Raw genomic sequence first — 23,054 nt, 5'->3', positions numbered from 1 at the left:
AATTCCGTTGCGAAGGCAGATAATGTAATGTAAAGTAATGTACAAACCCCAACTCCGGTGAAGTTGGGAAGTTTGGTAAACAGTGAATAAAATCAAAATGCTATCATTTTCAAACATTCAATCTATTCATTAGATGGAGAATAGTGAAAAGGCAACATATTAAGTGTTAAAACCGAGAAAAAATATTGTTTTGGGGGACATATGTACTCATTTCTAATTTGATAAATCCAACACGTCTCAAAAGAGTTGGGACGGGGACAATAAATGGCAGCAAATGTTGAGGAAGACTACAAACAAAACAAAAGACAACACTTAACAGTTAAATACATTAACCGATGAGATGATTTTATATAAAAAACAGTGTTAATTCCTATCTTGGACATGATTTCACCAGCTTAAATGGTGGGTGTATTCCTTGTCATGTTTTGCAATGTTTTCCTTTCTGTAGTGCTTACAGTGTGACAGGTCTTGACCAAAAGCCCACTATTTTATCACCTGCTGGTCCTTATGATGGAGCCAAACTGTTAAAACATAGTAGAGAATGCAATTTGACCTTACTATGTGGCAGTAATCGAAGATCTCCCTTCAAAATATAATGCATGAGTGGCTTTTCATGCTGTTTAAAACCCATTTATACCATTCATCACTGTATTTAACTCTACAGATGAGTGAGAACATCTTAACCAATGTATTACTGCACCCGCATGCCATCATGGAGGCTGATTTTTGAAGTTAGCACTAACACAAGTTGGATGCTCCATTTTCACTGTAGCACAGGATGTGCAATGCTCTATTATTGTCAAAAAAGAATGGACTTCTTCAACTTCTGCTGACTTCTGTAAGCAAAGGACAGTTTCCCATGTCTTCTGGGTCTATTTCAAGTGAGCTCAGGTGCTTAGGAGAATGTTACACCCCTGTATCATTTGCACGCATTAAGCATTCTTAATATGGTCAATTTTCCATAGCTCTAATTCCTGGAGTGCTAGAGTGAGACTACAGCCAATATATATTTCATGATGTCATGAACCTATACAATGATTTTAGTAACAGAAATATGTCTTGTATACACTCAATCGTGGTAAATCAAAGGTAATCCAAAAATGTATGTAATAACTATGGTAATTATTCCCTTTGCATCTTTAATTCTAAGTGACTCAGCCTCTCTGTGATGATCTTATACCTGGACACCTATATTGTCCGTCAGTACAATTCATTTTGAAATGTTCTTCTTTGTTGTTTTATCTTATTTGGATGTTTACTAAATTTCACTGATCCCCGTCCCAACTTATTTGAGACGTGTTGGATTTATCAAATTAGAAATGAGCACATATGTCCCCCAAAACAATAGTTTTTCTCGGTTTTAACACTTAATATGTTGTCTTTTCACTATTCTCCATCTAATTAATAGATTGAATGTTTTGAAAATGATAGCATTTTGATTTTATTCACTGTTTACCAAACGTCCCAACTTCACCGGAGTTGGGGTTTGTAATAAAAATGTAATGTCCGCAGGCTCCAGTGGTGATCAGCAGGGATCATCATGATGTCAGTGGGACAGACAGCCCCTTCAGAGAGACCTCCAATGTCTATGACGGCTCCGCCTTCTGCGCAGGTATCAATACATTACACTACATCACATTACCGGTACATTACATTATGTAATACTCGAAGCACTCATAGAGTGCAAACCTCCACCAAGGCCATGTGTTTACACCCTAATTTTTTAGTTAGGAGTTAGAAACTGGAATGTTAAAATTCGCCCTATACTGCAAAAAAAAATCCGGATCACCACCAAAATGTAATCTCGTGTTCCTTTCGTCATTTCCAACAACTCCACAAAATGTCATCAAAACCCATTCATAACTTTTTGAGTTATCCTGCTGACAGACGGAGAGACAGACAAACCAACGCAACCGAAAACATAACATCCTTGGCGGAGGTAAATATAATGTAATGTGAAGAGACGTCCAATATCAGTCATACCTGTAGGCGTGCACAGATAGGAATGGGCTATACACCTGCCCCTTAGCCCTAATGGACAAAAATGCCCTTTTTGAAAGTTCTTTTTTCATGTACTGTGACCCATGTTGACATGATAATCTACAAATGCTTCACAATCCGGTCCAACATGGTAATGCCAGTGGAAGAAATTCAAGAGGACCCCATGTCTAAAGTTCTCCTTTGGCCTTCAAATGAGTAGAAGCAGTACTGGAAAATTCTCAAACACTGGATTAGCAGTCAAATACACCAAATGGGAGACACAAAAATGTGAATAGTGTGTGTGTGTGTGTGTGTGTGTGTGTGTGTGTGTGTGTGTGTGTGTGTGTGTGTGTGTGTGTGTGTGTGTGTGTGTGTGTGTGTGTATGTGTGTGTGTGTGCAATACAATACAATACAGTACAATACAATACAGTACAATACAATACAATATCTTTTATTTGTCATTGTGACAAGCACAAATAAATTGTGCATTCCTTGTTGAAGCAAAAAAATAAATAAAAAATAAATAATGTGTGTGTGTGTGTGTGTGTGTGTGTTGCCAGATATGGCCGTGCAGAACTTTGCCGGAGATGCGTTCCGTGGAGCCACGTGGGTTTCACTACACAACGGTGGAGGAGTGGGCTGGTGCGTAGTACTGCATGAAATATTACATACCGGTATGTGTTAGTGTCATTGTAGTCCTTTGTATTTTCCATGTGACATCAAGGGTGCTATTTTCCTGTGTGTGTGTACATGTGTGCATGCGCGTGTGTGTGTGTGTGTAGGGGTGAGGTGATGAACGGAGGTTTTGGTTTGCTGCTCGACGGAACAGAGGAGGCAGAGAGACGAGCAACACTCATGCTGAACTGGGACGTCTCAAACGGGGTGGGTCAAACACACACACACACACACACACACACACACACACACACACACACACACACACACACACACACACACACACACACACACACACACACACACACGTATAATTATCTTTGTGTGGACCTTTTATTGACTCCAATGCATTTCATTAACACTCAAAATTAGTGAATGCTAAACTGTGACCTGACCAAAACAATCCCTAACCCTAGCCTGTCAGTAAACAAATGCCTTTGCACTTTTAGTTTTTTTCATAAATAACAAAACAACATATTTTATGGCTGTGAGAACCGACCAAAATGTCCTCACGATCACAAATGTCCTTACACAAATGCACGCACGCACGCACGCACACACGCGCACGCACACACACACACTCACCAATGATTACAGATACACACGCATTCATTTTTTATACTTAAAGGTACACTGTGCAGAAAACATACTGCAACTATGCTGTTCATTGAAACTGGACTGCCTATTGCCAAATTTTTATCTTTTCATGAAAGTTCACTAAGTAATAAACAAATATTTTCTAGTACGGCCCAAGTACAAAATGGCGGACCATGGAGAAGATCACCCTTTTCATGTATGAAAAGTGAAATTTTTCCAGTCATACTGAATACTTAGAATTTGATAGTGGTGGTCAGTATTCATGAAAAAGGTAACATTAGTGAAAGGGTAGCGTGAATTCTGGAAATAAACAACTAAAAATCTTACACAGTGTACCTTTAACTAACTACAGGTAGCTCCACCTCTGCTTCTGATTGGCTACTCAGTATTGCATTTGTTGTGGTTGGATGTTCAGTCCCCTTCTGTTTTTGGCTACTTAGTGTTCCATCGGTTTTGATTGGCTACTGAGTCTGGTGTGTGTTCTGGTTTGCAGGTGGCTCGCCGGTGCTGGTCAGGTAACTCGAACGCGTACGACACGATCGAGCGCACAATGGCGGAACAGCCAGATCTGCAGGTCACCATGCCTTACCCTGTACAGGATGAACACCTACTGGACCGAGCACTACAGGGATGAAGACACACACACACACACACACACACACACACACACACACACACACACACACACACACACACACACACACACACACACACACACACACACACACACACACACACACACACACACACACACAGCCACAGCTGCAAGTCACCATGCACCATGCCAGGGTTATTCCAATGGAGGTCCTGGGGCCAGATGTGGCCCTTGGATGGCAAGGTTCTGGCTCCATAAGGTCAGAACAAAATTAAAACTAAATTTAAACAGGGCCTATGTGTGCTATCTGTGGCCGTGCTTAATTTGCGACCACTAACACTTCAGGTTGGGGATATCTCTACTATGCAGTCACATGAGAGTGAAATCTTATCTAAAACAGTGTCATAAATAGACCATTCTAAGGCTACTAAGAAATAGAGAAGCGTATAGACCTATCTGTTCTGTCTGGAAAGCTATCCGTTTGTTTTGCACCCTAACCTCATACACCGTGCTGCTTGCAGTTATACAGATTCTTCTTTCGGCCCTTCACTGCAGAGAATTTGAAAAACTGACACTCAGTGACTTTTAACCCTCTAGCTACCATAACGGCCGTGAACGCCCGACTGCCTCTCTACCATAACGGCCGCGGCCGGCCGGAATATTTTCATAACTGAACGGCCGTCATCATGCAGTTTTTTCAGCTTTCAAACACTTTAGCTCAATATTACAGACCGTCCTCGATATACTTTCAGTATAAAAACTATATGTTTATATTACTTTATTTTTCAGTATTTTAGATTTTATTACGGGATGCGCCGCTTTATGCGACTTGGCAATCTGCCGTCAATTCAAATGACGGCCGTCCGAGATTGAATGGCTACAAACACAACCATTCTGTTTCTACAACCAATATACACAAAATATGAAAACTTCCAACCCTCTTCGATTTTCATGGTCAACAGCACATGTTTATGACTATTTAGGCTATTTTTAGATCATGTTGTTTTATTAGGCTTATGAGATGGTGTTCAACTGTGATGGGTTCTGCCATGGTCCTAAATACCAAACACAACTGTCCAGCCGATGTCTATTGCTACTTATTAAAAATGTAAACTGTCTTCGGTGTGTTTTCAGAGTCAAACCATATGTTGGTATGCAACTATCTTAGTTTCCTGAAACAACGAACCGCGACAGCTCTCCGCAACAGGCGCATCGTGTGAAGGAAGCGCAGCATGGAACAATACTCATTTTGCGTGTCAGCTTTGGCAAAGCAGTCAAGGACTGTTACTACTCCACGTTGTCCTTCATAAAAATATGCGTGAAGACGTTGAGTTGAATGCTAACTTCCAATAATAGCCTACCAACGTGGTGTTTGTAGCACTTCAATTCCGTATTAGTCGGTGATGCCTGGCGCGTCTTACCTGTGCCAAATTGGGGGGAGGGGGGGGACTTCCTTAGAGCTCCATTCATGTCCTGTCTGCTATCGCTGACACTTTTGCCTTTCCTTACACGTCTTTGGCATGGTTTAGTTCAAACATTATTAGCTAGTGTAGTCCATTATAGTTATCGCATATAATCCATACCGCTTGAAAACAGGACTTCTGGGTGAACGACATTTTTTTGGCGTCACATGTTCATTGTTCAACTTTGACCCTGGATGGATGGATGGATGGACGGAAGGATAGATAGATAGATAGATAGATAGATAGATAGATAGATAGATAGATAGATAGATAGATAGATAGATAGATAGATAGATCGATAGGCCTAAATATATAGATATATACATAGGCCTAGATAATATCGGATTTCATCACATTTTTATCATTTAATCCACATCAAAGGCACTCTATGGGAATACTGAACAATTAATTATCCATAAATGATATACCATTTGAAAGTGTGTTTTCTCTACTTTAATATGAAAGTAACTTGTAATTGACATTTTTCATTTCTTTTAAAGTTATTTTTTAATTTATTTAACATTATTTAAAATATGAAACAAAATTTCAATTTTTCCTTAGAATTCTTGATTGAATTCCAACCTCATCTATAAAATTTCTGGTAGCTAAAGGGTTAATTGAATACCCCTGCTGTACAAGATGAACACCTACTGGACCGAGCAGTACACACACACACACACACACACACACACACACACACACACACACACACACACACACACACACACACACACACACACACACACACACACACACACACACACACACACACACACACACAGACACACATGTATAAAATATATACAGTATAGGCTTACTATAAGACAATAAATATTGGACAATACACAGTAGGTGTCTCCATAGACTAATACCTCACCTTTTCACGGTATGTATTGCATGTGTGCATACATGCATAATAAAAATATATGCATTTTGGTAGATTATTTTGGTTTCAGTCTCTGCATGTTTCTGTTTTGTTTTCAGTGCCTTCAGAAAGTCAATGAGGAAACTGTGACGCCGTGTGAAATGTTACTTACTGCACAGTGCTCTCTCTGTTCACCTTCACTACTTCTGAATGGACAGACAGCACTAGACATTCAGTGATGGCTTTTGGACTTTTTCAGAATGTTCCTTTAGGCGTGTTTTATCTGTTTTGAGGAAAGCAGTGTTTTCTTTCTAATGAAGTTAAAACATTTTCTTGCTACTATACAGCCGTCTCTAAAAGAGTTGTCGCCTATCCATCTGTGTGGAATAACAACTAATAACCTGACTTTCAATTAATCACTTGGCTTCAGAAGTCACTCATATGAAAGCCACAACCCTCCCGAATGAAAATGTATGTACAAAAATAAATTTCATGCACCAAAGAAAGATTGACCCTTTAATGAACACAGACAGGGCAGATTTTCACAAGACAAAAGTGTTGTCGCCTATCGAACGTGATGTGAAAATGAGCAGATAAGTCATTTCAAAACACAACGCAGATCGGGTGTCATACTTAATCACTGAATCACTCTTACCTCTTCAAAAAAAATCAACTTTTGGCCTTAGGTGTATGTTAGGGTCATTGTAATCATGGAAAGCAACACAATGAAAAACAATGAAGATCAATGAGAGATGGTGACATATTTGCTATTCGTAGAGCAATAAATGTTTAACTTCATGATTTAATCAATGATAAAAGCCCTCAAACACCTGCATTATGCATGCAGCTCCTCATAAGAGCTGTATCCGTACCATGTTTCACTTTATGCAGCATTTTTCTTTTTTCATATTCTTCATCTCCAACACCATACAGTTTTGATGCTATCAGTTCTAAAATGGTTGATCTTGGGATCATGCCTTCAGAGCATGAGTCCCATTAGCCTTCATTTTTGTCAGAATTAGGCCTAAAGTATGCAATGACGAACATGAAGGCTGTGGCAGTTAATCATTTTTTAATTAAAAAACACAATTGAAGAATTTAGTCACAGAAACACATGCATAGCCCACCAATTGACCAGTAGAGGGAGATGAATGACTTCACAATAATTTGAGTGTTAGATGCGCCTGTAATCCTGGACGAGTGTATACTGTAACTATCAGCACATCTCTCTTCTTCTGAGTGTAATAGGTCATCTCATGTATTGCTGTAAAAAAAGGCTGTGCAATACACATCCTTACAACCAAATGATGACATTCATTTCATAAAAAAGTAATGTTGGACATGCAACCCCAGTAGCCTATTAACTATCATAAATAAAATAATAAAGCTGTTGGTTCCCTTCACCGCAGCAATACTAAAGTTAATGTGCATCACAACTAGTCATAATTTATTAAAGGCTTTTGAACTTTATAAAGGAGTGTCTCTATTTTATTTCTCTTTCACATGGCTACTTCGATACATTTTTTTAAGAGCACCTGTTTTCACTTAACATGTACAGTACTAGTGAATATAGGAGCAGCCTTCCGTTCTCTTTTTGGCTGCATACATGTGATTGAGGCCAATGTTGAAAAAGAAAAGGTGAGTGTGACATGAAACCAAGAGCAGGCTGGTAATGTGGCGGCAAAAGCCAGCGCTCCCTACAGTACTCACTAAATTGTGGCTCTGCATGCACTACATTTAATGTATACTTCCGACAAAAAAAATTCCCCAACCTTTGATGGATCGAGTTCTTCCTCTACGACCCAGCATTTTCTGTGGTGAGTCATGAGGTCTGCGGTGAGGTGAGGTGAGGTGAGTGTAACATGAAACCAAGACCAGGTTGGTAGCCTGACAAGCCAGACTAAATGTGAGATTTATGTGAATATTTAGTCTGTCACTGATCAATGAGACATCTGAAGATTGTTGATGGGAACAACCCATTGTTTTTCAAACCGAGTCACGCCCTCTAAATCCTGTCAGAATTGCATCCAAAAGATTCAAAACAAATGTGCAGCGTTGTGACTGGCCAGCCAGTTTCAGGGCCTGGGGCATTGTCCAAGGCTAGACCTAGGCTGATTATCATGACATTCAAATCTCTTCGAGACATGTCTGACCAAGAGCATAACAACTAACATTAGTCCCATACGACTTCTGTTGCTGTCGATCAACATTGACGAAGCATGTGAGCGAGAACTTGTTGTCACAATGTGGGTGTTATTAAATACAGCGCATTTAAAGTCGGCCACAAATATGAACGAGACAATGAGCTCACACCGATATGCTCTACTAGCACATCACGTGTGAGGAGTGGGGGGACAGGCAGTGAGGAGGAGCTGAAGTGGGGACCTGCGCAAACTTGTGTAGAGGTGTGAGACAAGACCCATATACACACGTGAGTGAGTTGTTGACCAACCAGTTCATGGGCGCGTGACTTCGGAGGCAGTCCGCAGACGAGCGTTGAAGGGGATAAGCAAGTGCAGAGGTTGCAAGATCTGACTGCAGCCGCCATAGAGGTAGAAAATAACACTAGAGAGGACACAGCAATTTGCGACAGCACTGGGAAATGGCAGCTGGAGCTTCCCAACTTCCGTAGGTAGTGTAGGTACTTTCAGACAATGCAAGTCAATGGAGAACACGCCCACCCCTGTCAAGAAATTAACTAAAACTGTGTAAATATAAAGTCACACTTCAATCAAAGACCAGATTTGAAATGTCGATAAAATACATTTAAAAATCAAATAATATATTTTATGAACATAGTTAGCAACACACTTCAACTATTGTCCTTGTATAGTGTGTTGATGGACATTTTCACATGATTAAGCCATTTTTGACAGAGGTGAGCCTCGTTCTCCGTTAATTTCCATTTCTCTGATCTACCTACAGATAATGGCCGCTACAGATTGCCGTAAAAGGGGGCGGGGTCCTCTCTAGTGTTATTTTCTACCTCTATGGCAGCCGCATTCATCCCGCGATAGTTTGACACCATGTGACATGTCACCTCGTCGACGCAACATCGCCGAAATTTCGAAGTTTGACAGGAAATCTAACCATCATGCAGCATTTTCATCCAGGGTGCATTGCTGTCTAAATGCGCATGCATGCATTGACGACAAGGCGATCGCACCTATTCTCAAACGGCATGGTTGACCCACCTCCCTTGGTTTGCTACTGGTCGAGGGCAGAACAGGCTGAGCCAAAGTTTAAACCAAACATTTCTTAGTCCCAATAGAACGTCTCTGCTTAAACAAGGTCACTGCCTTGAACACGCCTCTAACCAGGACGGTTGAAAATGCTCAAAGTTGGTTAGTTCCTGACAAAGAGGGTGGAATTTCCGAGAGGGGTCTGGCTGCAGGCTTTAGGCCGGGTCAGTGGTGACGTCACCACTGAACTGCGGGACAGAGTCGACGTCACACGTGAGCCACACGACAGTCTGTGGGCCTACAAGACCGCGGCATCAAGCTAAAATGTAAACAATCCGATCCTCGGTCTCGTCTTTTGAAATTCAGACTTTAAATTGAGAAGACATGTTTTCAACACGTAGGCCTATAATGTTGCTTAATTGCGAATGTTGTGTGTTGTGGTCTGTGTCCCCGCTCTGCGCATGTGCAACACGATTCGTGTAATCGACTCGTCGCCCTTCAGTTTGCTAAACGCTTGTTTCACTGAAAGGCTGTCTGTACTCTGTAACATTTGTGTTGTTCGAGTAGCCGAGGTTATATGGCATTTTTCGTGGTTTAGTAATGTTACAACTGTAGTGTGTGCCGGGAAAGAAACGAAAGGCCAATTGACAGAGTACCACGTTGAACATTAAAACAGGCCAACACCTTTTTGCTGGTGGTTGAAATTTGGAAGGCAACACCAGTGCAGCAGGTGGCATTGCAGCTCAGCGAGTTAAACACCTGACTTGCTTTTCTTTGGGATAGCGATGAAATAGACGATGTGGCAGGTTCGCGTCCCTGAGGGGGACGAGTTGTGTTATCATACTTCTGCCACATTCCTAACATTATAATGTTGCCGGTGGTGTATGGAAAATATATAGACCAGAGCCATTTCCTTTGGTTAATTAAAGTTAAAGATTAACGACACATGACGTTGCCGTCGGTCAAAGATGGCCGAGGCCTTTTTTTCTTTTTCTGAAAGACGATGTCCACTTCATCGCGTGTGACGTCGACACTGTCCCGGTCAAAAAAACAAAAAACAATTTGCCTGAGTGTGTGTAGCTGAGCCGGAGGTGTTGCATCGCTGTGAGAGCAGAGCCTAGGAAGGCTAGACCAGAGAACATGGAAGATATGAGAACGGTATCTGCCATTGGTTCCCATTATAGCCCCGTTGGCGAACGCAGCCAAGTAAAAGATGAATGGGAGCCTATTGGGCTAAATGGCTAAGCACGACATTTGTTGTGAAAGTTCTGTTCTCTGTCTTGAAGTGTGCAAATTCTGTACCTTAAATAAATGATAGAAGTCCGCAACACTGTTAATGCTCCCAGTGATTTTATTTGCACGACGTTTCGGACCTTCGTCCTTTTTCAAGTGCAACAATGAACAGGTGTATAGGGTGTGGTTTAAATACCTGTGAGGGGTGGGGGTAGGGGGAGGGGGGGGGGGGGGAGGGGGTGTCTCATAGTGCAATGGCACCGAATTACGCGAATCTTTACATGGGCCAGTTTGAGAACATTGTCATTCTCAGGGAGCGTACCAATGTTCCCACGCCCCATTGGTCCCACAGCCCATTGGTCCCACGGCCCACTGGTCCCACAGCCCATTGGTCCCACAACCCATTGGTCCCACAGCCCATTGGTCCCACATCACTAAGACTTTTTTTCATTTTTTAGGCCCATTGGTCCCACAGCCCATTGGTCCCACAGTCCATTGGTCCCACAGCCCATTGGTCCCACGTTGCTTTTTTATTTGAATTTCTAGGCCCATTGGTCCCACGGGACTCACTAGTTCAAGGCTCTTTCGGTACTTACCGCTTACGTCATACGACCCTAACCCTAACCTTAACCCTAAACCTAACCCTAACCTTAACCCTAACCTTAAATCACTTGTTTGAAATGTTTGATTATCATGTGAAGTACCGAGAGGGCGTCAAACTAGTGGGTCCCTTGGTCCCACAGCCCATTGAAGTGTTTGTGATGTGGGACCAATGGACTGTGTGACCAATGGGCTGTGGGACCAACGGACCTAAAAATAAATTTAAAAATCTTAGTGATGTGGCACCAATGGGCTGTGGGACCAATGGGTTGTGGGACCATTGGGCCTAATTTTGAAAAAACGCAAAAGTCTTAGCAATGTGGGACCAATGGGCTGTGGGACCAATGGGCCGTGGGAACATTGGGCTGACCCCCATTCTCAACCCAGACACCAATCCTTTTTACCAACATATAGTGGCCTATCAGCGCTATATTGATGATTTTTTTATGATATGGTCTGGTAATGAGGCTACATTGACCGAGTTTTACGCATATCTCAATGCCGCCAGTGAACACCTAAAATTCACATTCGAATCCAGCTTCAGCAACATTAGCTTCCTCGATGTGATGGTAACCATTGAGGACGAGACCCTACACACTGACCTATTCCGTAAGCCCACTGACAGAAACACTCTATTGCGCGGAGACAGTTACCATCCCACACATCTCATTAAGAGCCTCCCCATAAGTCAATTTCACAGGGCTAGACGGATATGCAGCTCTGATGACCGATACTCAGAGCAGGCGTCGGATTTAAAAAACAGATTTTTGGAGCGTGGTTACAGAGAGGAGTGGATAACCGCGGCGAGCGCGCGCTTTAACACCACCACACAGACAGAGGCATTGCAGCCCAAAATCAAACCCCCCCAGAGTTCTCCTCCTCTCTGTTTTACCACGTACTCTCCTATTGGTTTTGAAATACAGAACATATTGAGGAAACACTGGCATGTTATCAGCTCCGACCCTGCGCTTCAGTCTCTCTACAAAGAGTCTCCAAAACTGATTTACAAACGCGCCCCAATTTTACGCAACCAATTGGTCAAATCATACACCGCACCAGAAAGGCCACGCACCTTTTTGGACGTCCCAGATGGTAACTACAAATGTGCGAATTGCGTTCAATGTGGGTTTACAACTAAATGCAAAACATACAAACACCCACATAATGGAAAAACTCTAAAAATACGCGGTGTAATTACATGCAATACCCCCTTCGTCATATATCTCATCAGATGTCCCTGTGGCCTGGCATATGTGGGGTGTACTTCCAGACCACTACGTGTTCGGATGAGCGAGCATAGAAGCAACATCAGGTGCGGTGACGAGCGTAATCCTGTGGCGGCGCACTTCAAAAAAGCCGGACATAATCTGTGCTTTTTTCAATACATAGGCATTGAAAAAGTGGACAAGCCCTCCAGGGGAGGCAACCACAAACGCCTTTTATTGCAACGAGAGACATATTACATACACACACTGAATACAATGTCTCCAGCTGGCTTGAACGAGGAATTCGATATTAAGCCGTTCTTATAAATATAACTCTATGTGCTTTCTTTGTGATATGAGTGTGGTAGACTTTTCACTTCATGTTTCCTCATGACTAACCTGTTACTGAACATGTGTATGATGTGATAATTCTAATCGGTCACTACATTGTATAATCTATTTATGGTGTGTAGTCAGATTATAATGATCAGAATATGTTTTTCTTTTTGAAAACTGACTTATGAAGAGCTATACCAGTGTTTCTCAACCTTTTTTTAGGCGAGGCACCCTTTCAATTCATTAAAAATTTCAAGGCACCCCAAATCAACAAGCCGTAAAATGGCATCGCATCCGATACCACACAAGCTTACATTTGGAGACATCACACGACCTACGTTCGAAGTTGCAGCTGACTGGGGCGACCTATATTTGAAGAGTTCAGATGCTAAACTCCCTAAGTGCCATTTCAGAAAATAATCTTAATTCATTTTTATTTAATACAAAGCTATCAAAATTGCATATTTGTTTTATTTTATTTATGTAATATAACTATTTATATGTATTATCAAGTACATGAATGTAAACCAAACCAACAACTGGGTTCTCTAAAAATATAGAAGTGCAGGTCTTCAGAAATGGAGTTAGGGGGTTTTGCATCTGAACTCTTCATTTACTTTATTTTATAATAGTGCGTAAATGGCAGATGAAAAATCCCACTGACTAACATTACCTTTTCAATGTAGATAAATATGTATTATATTACATAATTCATTTATCAGCCACGTTTCCGCGGCACCCCTGAGGGTGGCCTGCGGCACCCCAGGGTGCCCCGGCACCCCTGTTGAGAAACACTGCTCTACAGTATGTCTACAACCTTTGAAATTATGTATTGTATATATTGTAAATAAATATTTGGGAAAGGTGCCCTCTGGTACCCAATGTGTATATAGGCCCTACCCTTCACTTTTAATGAGACACCCCCTCCCCCCCCCCCCCCCCCCCCCCCCCCCCCCCCCCCCCCCCTCCCCCTACCCCCACCCCTCACAGGTATTTAAACCACACCCTATACACCTGTTCATTGTTGCACTTGAAAAAGGACGAAGGTCCGAAACGTCGTGCAAATAAAATCACTGGGAGCATTAACAGTGTTGCGGACTTCTATCATTTATTTCAGTTACTCTATTTTGTCCAGCACCTGTGCCACTGATGTGCGCGCATTCTCCACCTTCTCAAATTCTGTACCTTATCATGATCAGATCGAATCTCGATTGCAAGTCTATGATAATCAGGCAAGCCTCAGTGGGCAGGCTGAAACAGGTAGGCTACCACAGCTTCACAGCATAACTCCTATCAGTCAACCTCATCAAAACAGAAGTTTTTTTTTTTTTTAGCTGGAAGGCTGTAAGAATAATTAAATTAATTATTGGAATAGTTAAAAATGTGGGCAATGAATCTATAATTCCTATGATGGAATTATGGAAATAAATAAACTTTTCCCATGATATTCTAATGTTTTGGCGTGGAGCTATATGATGTACACACCTAATACAGTATATACTCAAGATAAATAATATTGTTGACTATGATTATGTCCTCAATTGTAAGTCGCTTTGGTTAAAAAGTGTCTGCCAAATGCAGTGTAATGTAATGTAATAACAATATACATCTAAATTAAATCCATCCAACCAGCCAGTGCTGGTAGAAAAGACCAACTTATGTAAGACCAACTGTCTGTTTTGATTAGGTTGACTGAAGCTGTACAATGTGCCCCAGTAGCCTAGAGATACCTGTTTCAGCCTGCCCACTCTGTTCTACATGGCTGCCTGTAACCCGCATCCCTGCCTCTCACTGTCTGTTGTGCTTTTGAGCTTCCGCGTTGCGATTATATTAGTGCAAATAAAAAGAGACAGCATTAATAGTGCGACAGTGCCAAGCAGTGCATATTGTGACAGATTTAGCATAGTGATAGTGAAAAACAATGTCTTAGATATTATATAGGCACATTTACAGTAGGCTACTCATGAAATGTAAGCTCTATGCTGGTCTGTCTCCAAACAGTGCGCTGCTTTTGCACTCAGCCAGCGAGGCACTAACCACGGCTTTTGATATGTTCTCTGCATGTCAGTATATGACGTTGACACAAAATGATGATTAAAACCGAACATTTCCATGCGCAACTGGAGACAGGAGAGGAAGATGGCTAGTTGACAGACCATGGACCACTACATTTTCTACATGGTTGTTGTAGCTTACAGTAGCTTGTCCAGTGTTTGTTGCTTGTCTAGTGTAGCTGAATGTTAGCTCACTTGGTTCTACAATTTACAAGTAGCTTGCTGCTTGCAGCCTCGCACCAGTCTGTCCACTGTCCAGTCACACAAAAATGTAGACAAACACAAGCGAATCTACACACATCACATTATACATGGTAAAGTAACTAAACCACGCTGACAGCTCACCATGAATTCAGGAAAAGTGTGCCTCTTTGAAAGGGGGTTAGCTTAAGCTGGGCTTACACTGTGCAGTGTGAGCAGGAGCTTAATACCCACGACTGCAAATATTGCATATGCCCGGCTTTAGCACAAGTGCTTGAATAGAATAAGTGACGGAAGACAGCTAGGCTACATTGACAACAACATTGACACCAATAGTGCTTCGGCGAGTACATCAGGGGAAGAAAAAACAGATTTCCTACCTTATGCTGCCATGTTACTTGAAGACAGAGGCCAAATATCAATATAGTTTCGCCAATATTAGATACAGCTAGATATAGTGTGATTGACTAACGGATGCTAAAATGAGAGGAAAATGTCAACATTGTGGCTGCAGAAAAAAAAAACCCGAATTATCTAAAAATGAAATGTGGTGGGATCCCTATTTATTCCAGAAGGCATTGCTTTATCGAGATATTAAACATTCCAGATTAATAGCATTTCATAAACCACGAGCCCACCAGGCTCTGTTCAAGCCAGGATAGAAATACTGACACCTGATTGGTTGACAGCAGCATGACATCGCCGCAACAAAGCTACATCTACTAACAAGGTAGCCACTTCAGCAGGAAAGTTGGTATTTGTACCGTTCCATATTAGCATCGATCAGCCAAAAAATGGAAAAGTAACACATAGCACCCATTTTTTATTCTTAATTTATTATTTATTATGTTTCCACTGCTGCGCTCCACTCATTTGTCTGCAGAGTTGAAAAAGATTAATTTAGGGAGCCCAAAAGTGGGGATGCGGTTGCATCCCTTGCACCCCCGCTTCTAGTGCCTATGACTGCGACTACTGAAGCACATCGTAAAATTCTCTATAGGATTTCAGTCAAATCTCACACACATCTTGTTTAACCAGATGAGGACTCAAAATGTAAAAGTTCTATGTAAGGCAGGGATGAAGCCTTTTAATGTTTCGGGCCAACACACCCCCTTCTTAGATATTCTCTATGGGATTCTAACCTGGGGTGTACTCAGTTTTGTGGGAACATGTCAAACATTAATGGCTGTATTTTTTTAATGAATGACGATTTGAAGTGGTTATATATGCTGTTCACAGGTTACTATTGTAATACCCTAAGGTTTATCATGGAAGACCTCTATGGTTGAAATCCATTATCTTGGCAAAGATTGCTTAGGAGTCATCCCCCTGTGTAGTTTTACAACAGGTTAGAAGATTTCAACCTGTACTCGCTAGCATCCCGCTAATGTTTATGGGTTTGGCCCCATAAAAATTGAGCTTTGTGACCCAGTATATAATAATCTAGTGGCACGAAATAATTGAAACGCTACTCAAATGGGGTCTTATTATTTCTAGCTTCAAACTTAATATTAGTATTTCAGGACAAAAAATTATAAAAAATCTCAAAAATTATAATGGTAGAAAACTCCATTGACACCCATTCATTTTGCACTTAGGTAGGATTAGGTCAGGTGTGTCTAGTAGCTAGTTCCGTGAGTGAACACCTCCTGGTTTTGCCACCGGTTTTGTTGGCAGAAGTGCACACAGGATCCTATACCAACGCGCCAGCTTTTTTAATCTATGGCTTTGCTGTCAGACTGAGTGTTGATGGGGGACTGTGGATTCTACAACTGCCCGTGGTGGTCGTTCGGACTTAAATATGGTTCTACCACTTTATAGTCCTTTCCCTGGATTCACGAGGCAAGCCGTGAACTTTGAATGAAGGTTCTCCGGACTGACAAGTCAGCAGAGTTGCACCCTTCAGTGCGCCGTCTTCTGATTCACTGCAATTCATTTGAGGCTGCCTTTTTTGCCCTCCGAATGTTCCACCTGTTCAGTTTGGGTATAGGCAGACCAAACCAGTCGACTGCATCAAAACATACATTTTTTGTTTTTGTAAACTTTGAGTGCGCACGCAGCCAGGGATTCCAAAATGCTAGGCAGCTAGGTGTTTAACATTTGAAGTCCCATTGGACCAGTGTAGTGAGTGGTAAGAACCTGTTTTGTTGTCAGCTGGATGTTGTTGCGGTTTCTGTGGTCTCTGAACTGCTACCAACTCCATTCTGAGATAACATATCTTAACGTGAGTACATCAGAATCGATTCCTATGCTTCGTAAAAGAAGTTATATTGTATCACACCAATCACACGTGGGGAGGACGTTTGAGTGACGGCAACTTCCAAACAATCAGAGACTGCCTCCGACCGCGAAACCCCGCCTTATCAGCAGTGGCTAACACTTTGCAACACCATATAGCGTCTTTCAGAGCACATGACGAGGAATTCCAAGCGAAATTATAGTATGTTCTTCTAAACGGTGTCACCGACAGTACAGCATGCCTGCAAGTGGATAAAACCGCCAGCCGACAAGACAACAGGTTCTTGTCATACACTATGCAGGGCTCCAATGAGACTTCCAATGATAAACACCTAGCTGCTTAGCATTTTGGAATCCCTGGCTGAGCGCGCATTCAAATAAAAAAAAAGTTTACAAATATTGGGAAGGGATGTATAGGGAGCACTGGTCTTTGCCTCCACTTTACCAACTTGCTCTAGTTACATGTGAGGCCGGAGACATGCTTGCTACATGATACATGTTTGCATGCCCTTTTGGTGCATATACGTGTTGCCATGCAATTTTATGTAAATTTTGCACTTGGTAGAGCACCTGGCACAAGTTACAAAGACCTGTGCGTGCAGTGCAATATTGACAAAACAGCGAAGGGCGATCTTCCAAACATCCATGTTGAGTTAGGTCAAACAATGGAGGAAAACATTAATGAGTGCTCCAGTTGTACTGAAGCAAGTATGTGCACTCAGTCGCATGCATAGTTTTAGGTACACAGTATGTCCCCGGTCTTACACTCATCTCATCGGTGCAGACCATGACCCGACTCACCACATCATGCAAGGCAATAGAGGAAGTGCAGCTTGACCCATCAAAAGTTGGAACAAGGTTCAACTTTTAAGACCAAAGAAATGCTGATTTATGGAGGGGGCTTCAGTTTGTTACATGGTTGACACAAAATCCTCAATATAATGTGTAATATGGAAAATAATATGCTTTTAAACACTTTTGTCATATTATAATAGCTACTGTGAATAAATATTTGTAAATATTTTATACAAAAACGTTTTTTTTTTTTTTTACCTGTCAATATGAAGACTACATCTGTCCCCTGGTGGCGTAATCTGCTATTTCTCATCAAAGATCAAATTTAGCTAACACTTGCTTATTGGCCAATGGATACACTTACTGTACATGACCCAGCCCTCTGAACACCTGTCTAATCCAACCAATCTCAGATCAGTATCTATTGTTCACATGATCCCTTTGCACGCTTTTTGCTTATGCTTCATTTCCATTGTAGCCCTCCCCCCTCCTGTGCTCTGATGCTTTCACTGCACACCATGCGTGATGGCAGTACAGTGCTCTCCAATGCGGTCCAGCCTGTTCTGATGAAAACATGATGATACAAATCTCCCCAGGGCTTGGTTCAGGCTGCCCATTCTACTTTGCCATTTTAGGTGATTCCAACACTCATGATTTATTTCAATGATTTAACTCATTCTCTTCTCATATCCTTTTACATCGTTTACATTTTTGTGAAGAATTTTTGTGTATGAAGAAATGTGCTAATAAATTTACATTGCTTTGCCAGCTCTGTTTAAGGTCATTCACCAGATGTACATGTGTGAACACTTGAGTACAGCAATCAGCCTTACATCACTTCTATTCACATAATCTCTCTCACGCCCCCGCCCCCGCCCCCCATAAACACACACACACACACACTTCGGTTGCAGTTTTGCTACTAAACATTCGACAAACTGCCCAAGCCTCCATGATCATCATTACGAAGACTACAGAAAACAACATGAATGACACAAAGGGCATAGGGTGAGGTTTATAGCATATATACATATTTAAGCAATATGACCCGAGTGGGAGGGATGATGTGCACTGACATCCTCCCTGGTGTGGTTCGGCCATAGGCACAAAGCCGAAGGCTGAGTGCCGTCGGCAATCACACCAGGGAGGATGTCAGTGCACATCATCCCGACCACGAGGGTCATATTGCTTTTATACAATAGTTCATTTGCCAACAAAATACCAGAATAAATGTTCGAATTCGTGTTTATTAGTTACCTTAATCATACTTTGTTTACCTGCTCCGCTAAGCAAAGTAGTTCCGAATTGATTGTATGGTTGCTATGCAATGACGAGCTGACAAGCTGACAGCGCCAGCGCGCAAAGTTCCATGAAACGGTGTGAAGTGCATTTCTGTGTGGACTGCTACTGGGCTTCGCTTACTAAAATGATGCATAATAAATGAAAACACGGTGCAACTTCAACATTTTAGTTAGATGCCTATTTTATAAGCCTTTTTCAGCCGATATTGATTTTCACATTTTTGTGGACCGCAAACTTGCTGCTAGCTGCGTAAAGACACCCCCCCCTCGTCCTCTCCTCTCCAGTGCCACATGAGATCCGAGCGCTGTTCTCACACGCACAACCACACAAATCAATCCCTTGTAGGCCTATGATACCCCGATGTCTGCTAAAGTTTAGGCTACTGCAGGCTACAACTTTGTTGCTGAAACACTTTCTCATGCAAACGTCTGATGTGGGTGCGAACCCGAGAAAGGGGTTCGCGTTTTCCCTCCTAAACGAAAAGGCAACTCATTTCAGTTCCAAGCGGCCATGATTTTAAATCGCATGGCACACGGTATCTTGCTTCCAGATGCCCACTTTGTAGCCTACTAATTTGCACGTGGTGTACGGCAATTGCTGATAGCCTAGGCTATATTTTTAAGAGCATCTCTTCCTCGTCATTCCCTCTCCCGCAGCACAAATGAGATCCGATTATAGCGGTTCTCATACACTGCAGTAGACTGACATAGCCTTTCTGTCTCTGTGTCAAAAAAGTGTCCGTTGTCTCGAATATCCCCCGTTTGAAACTATCAGGCTACATGTTAGATTGCCTTCAAAAGACTACGAAATAGTAAAATAGCCTTCGGCTTCGTGCCAATGGCCGAACCACACCAGGGAGGATGTCAGTGCACATCATCCCTCCCACTCGGGTCATATTGCTCTCTGCCAGAATCCAGCTACCAACTGGGATAGCCTACGCTCTGTCATGCGGGCGTGCGTGCGCCCAACTTAGTCCAGCATAGAACAATGGAATAGAATGATGGTGAGTTCAAACTACGCGGCCCTGGTTACATTCACTTTCTCCGCAGTAGACTATGAGATAGAATGATGGCGAGTTCAAAATGCGCGGCCCTGGTTACATTCTATCCACGGCGGAGTGATTATTAGGTGTGATGAGTCTCCGAGGATGATGTCCACCTAGACATCATCCTCCTTACCGACGCGTAGAATGCCAGTAGAACGCGTCTCATCCAATCAGATATCGCAAAATAAATTGACCGGATCTAACTATTGTATAATATACATTATATTGGGGATTTTGTGTGTGTCCCAGAAAACTGTCAACCGTGTCACAAACTGAAACCCCCTTCATAAATCAGCAATGGATTAGTCCTAAGTCATATGAACGACATCATAAAATGTCATTACCTCTTTGGATGGTAATGTGAAGACATTTTGTATACTTTTGTATTGTCTAAGAGAGGATTAATTGTCCATCAATCAATCATCCTAAGAACCTGATTTAGAAATGATAGGCCTATGTATAAATGTACAGATGAAGCCCATATAGCCCAATTGGTGTTAGATGGTGTCAAGCATGTGTGGTGGTAAACAAGAGAGTTTTACAGCAAAAAAGTGTATAATCTGGCTAGTCAAGCATGGTGGGACTGACATAGTTTGGGGATGAATGAATGCTGTCAACATTCGAAATCTGAATTACACCTAAAGACTGATGTGACTACTGAAGCAGATCATGATACTCTCCATAGGATTTCATTCAAATCTCTCACCCATCTATTTTAACCAAGTGCAGACTCAAAATGTAAAAGTTCAATGTAATGAAAAGTTGAAATGCACACCGATGACATCCCTTTTTTAATCCCTTTCCATTTCGAGACGCTTTTGGCAAACACAGCGACTTCTCAGACCCTTTCTGCAGGATTTTATGCTGAGGGTACTTTTGTGATATGTTGTAAAACGTTAATGGCTGTATTTGGATTTTTTTTGGAGTGAACAACAAATTTAATCGGTTATCTATGTTAACAGGTCATTAATCTTTTTTTTCCCCCTAAACCCAACCACCACCTCCCCTTACAGGTCACTATTCATTGTGTCGAAGTAAAATTGACATTTCTGTAGGCCTGTCCTATGAAAAGACATTCAAATCTGCAAATGTGAGAGGTTTGACATACTGGTTATTTTTATATATTTTTATACAACACATCCACAAATGGAAAAATAAATATCCAAAACAAAAGGGACAAAAAGAGTCAAAAAAAGGGACTCTGTGTTCCCCGCTGCTACCAAGTAGACTGCTGTCACATGGCAAAGCGCAGGTTGTTGTTTAGGTTTAGGGATAGTTTTGGTCAGGGTACAAATTTACAACTCAGAAACACTGCATTACTGACAGTTAGGTTTAAGGATGGTTTTGGGAAGGGCACAATCTTGAAAACTTGGAAACATACAATGCGGGGAACATACAACCCTTTTTTAGAAAATATAAAATACATACAAAGACCGTGGAACATAGGACCCGGGAAACATAGGTACGCTCCTGAAAGTTTGATGGCTCTAGGGACAAATGATTTTCCCCAGTCTGTCGGTGCTGCATCTCAATGGGGCACCTAAGTCTCCACCCCTTCCGGGCGGCTCATGGAGCTGGGAAAGCCAAAACGTTTGATTGGGCTTTAATGGACTGATCAAAGCTATTTTCCGATCCACCTTACATTCCTCCGTCGATTACACATATGCTGTGCCTCAGAATTAAAGATAATCAATGGCAAGCGTTTTTTGAGTTGTGTGCGTGCAAAAATATGTAATTATTTGGACTACACAACAGAAGTCGCATGTCCGACCTGCAGCCACTTCAGCCGCGGTGCAGCGGCAGGGTTGGCTGTGCCTCGGTTCACGTCAAATATGCGAGGCGCACGTTGTAAACACAGTTTTGCGCAAAAGCTAAAATAACCTTTCTTGCGTGCCGAAAATGAGTGGCGCAAATCCAAATCTTTAAAATTTACTGCCATCATATGTGAAACAGAGCACATGCCAAATGGGATGAGGATTTAGCTTGACTCGCTCCATTTAGTCCCATTCAAAATTTTGAGAGCTTCAGCCCCACAACTCGGAAGTAGAAGGGCGTGACTTCGGTGCCCCATGCCCTCAGACTCCAGCTGAACAGACACTTTTGTTGGATAAGGGTGTTTTGATCTTTGTAACCAGCCAATCGCATTGGAGGAAGTCCCTTGACTGCACCTTTCACCACCGGTCTTGCTTGCGTCTCCTTGGTCCTGAGCACTCAAAAATGGCACCATCTTTATGTCTTCGGCAGCCAATGGGGCTAAATATTATGTGAAACAGTAAAATCATTCAAACAATCATGGCAATAAGTTAATAACCCACAAACCAAAACACACAGCTTTAGGGCTGGGTAAAATAATCGAGTTAATCGATAATCAATTGAATTGAATCGAAATTCACATAATCGATTCACAGGGCACAAAATCGATTTTTTGGTTCTTTTTCTTTTTGTTCTTTTTGTTTAATTTAGGTCTATGGAAAATACCCAGTAGGTATTAGTCAATTAGGCCTAGGCCTACTTATTACAAATTAGCAATCTGTTAACACTGTCAAGCCACAGCCCTTTGACATTTTTATATAAAAATAGTCAACAGCATCTTTTGGGGGAAATCCTGGCACCAAGAAGGGAACGGATTAAATTGTTTTGGAATTAATCGAATCGAATCGTGATTAATCGATTCAAAGCCCTAGGAA

At 41.9% G+C, this 23,054-nt stretch overlaps 2 protein-coding genes across 2 annotated transcripts in view; one reads left to right on the top strand and one right to left on the bottom strand.

Annotated features, from left to right (window-relative positions):
• Positions 1 to 4,927, top strand: part of LOC134463496 (urocanate hydratase-like) — an 8,361-nt gene extending 3,434 nt beyond the window's left edge. Inside the window, exons 7-10 of the mRNA XM_063216691.1 lie at positions 1,513 to 1,612; positions 2,542 to 2,623; positions 2,764 to 2,863; positions 3,747 to 4,927. Of these exons, the coding sequence (XP_063072761.1) occupies positions 1,513 to 1,612; positions 2,542 to 2,623; positions 2,764 to 2,863; positions 3,747 to 3,887 (423 nt within the window). The 3' untranslated portion in view covers positions 3,888 to 4,927. The remainder of the gene's footprint in view (positions 1 to 1,512; positions 1,613 to 2,541; positions 2,624 to 2,763; positions 2,864 to 3,746) is intronic.
• A 4,594-nt stretch (positions 4,928 to 9,521) lies between these two features.
• Positions 9,522 to 23,054, bottom strand: part of LOC134463495 (class I histocompatibility antigen, F10 alpha chain-like) — a 64,303-nt gene continuing 50,770 nt past the window's right edge. The window contains exons 6-7 of the mRNA XM_063216690.1: positions 10,123 to 10,174; positions 9,522 to 9,606 (exon numbers count right to left, since the gene is read on the bottom strand). Coding sequence (XP_063072760.1) covers positions 9,522 to 9,606; positions 10,123 to 10,174 — 137 coding nt within the window. The remainder of the gene's footprint in view (positions 9,607 to 10,122; positions 10,175 to 23,054) is intronic.

Source organism: Engraulis encrasicolus, chromosome 14 (genome assembly GCF_034702125.1).
Source record: "Engraulis encrasicolus isolate BLACKSEA-1 chromosome 14, IST_EnEncr_1.0, whole genome shotgun sequence".
NCBI classification, from domain to species: domain Eukaryota; kingdom Metazoa; phylum Chordata; class Actinopteri; order Clupeiformes; family Engraulidae; genus Engraulis; species Engraulis encrasicolus.
This window is presented reverse-complemented; position numbering and strand designations above follow the sequence as displayed.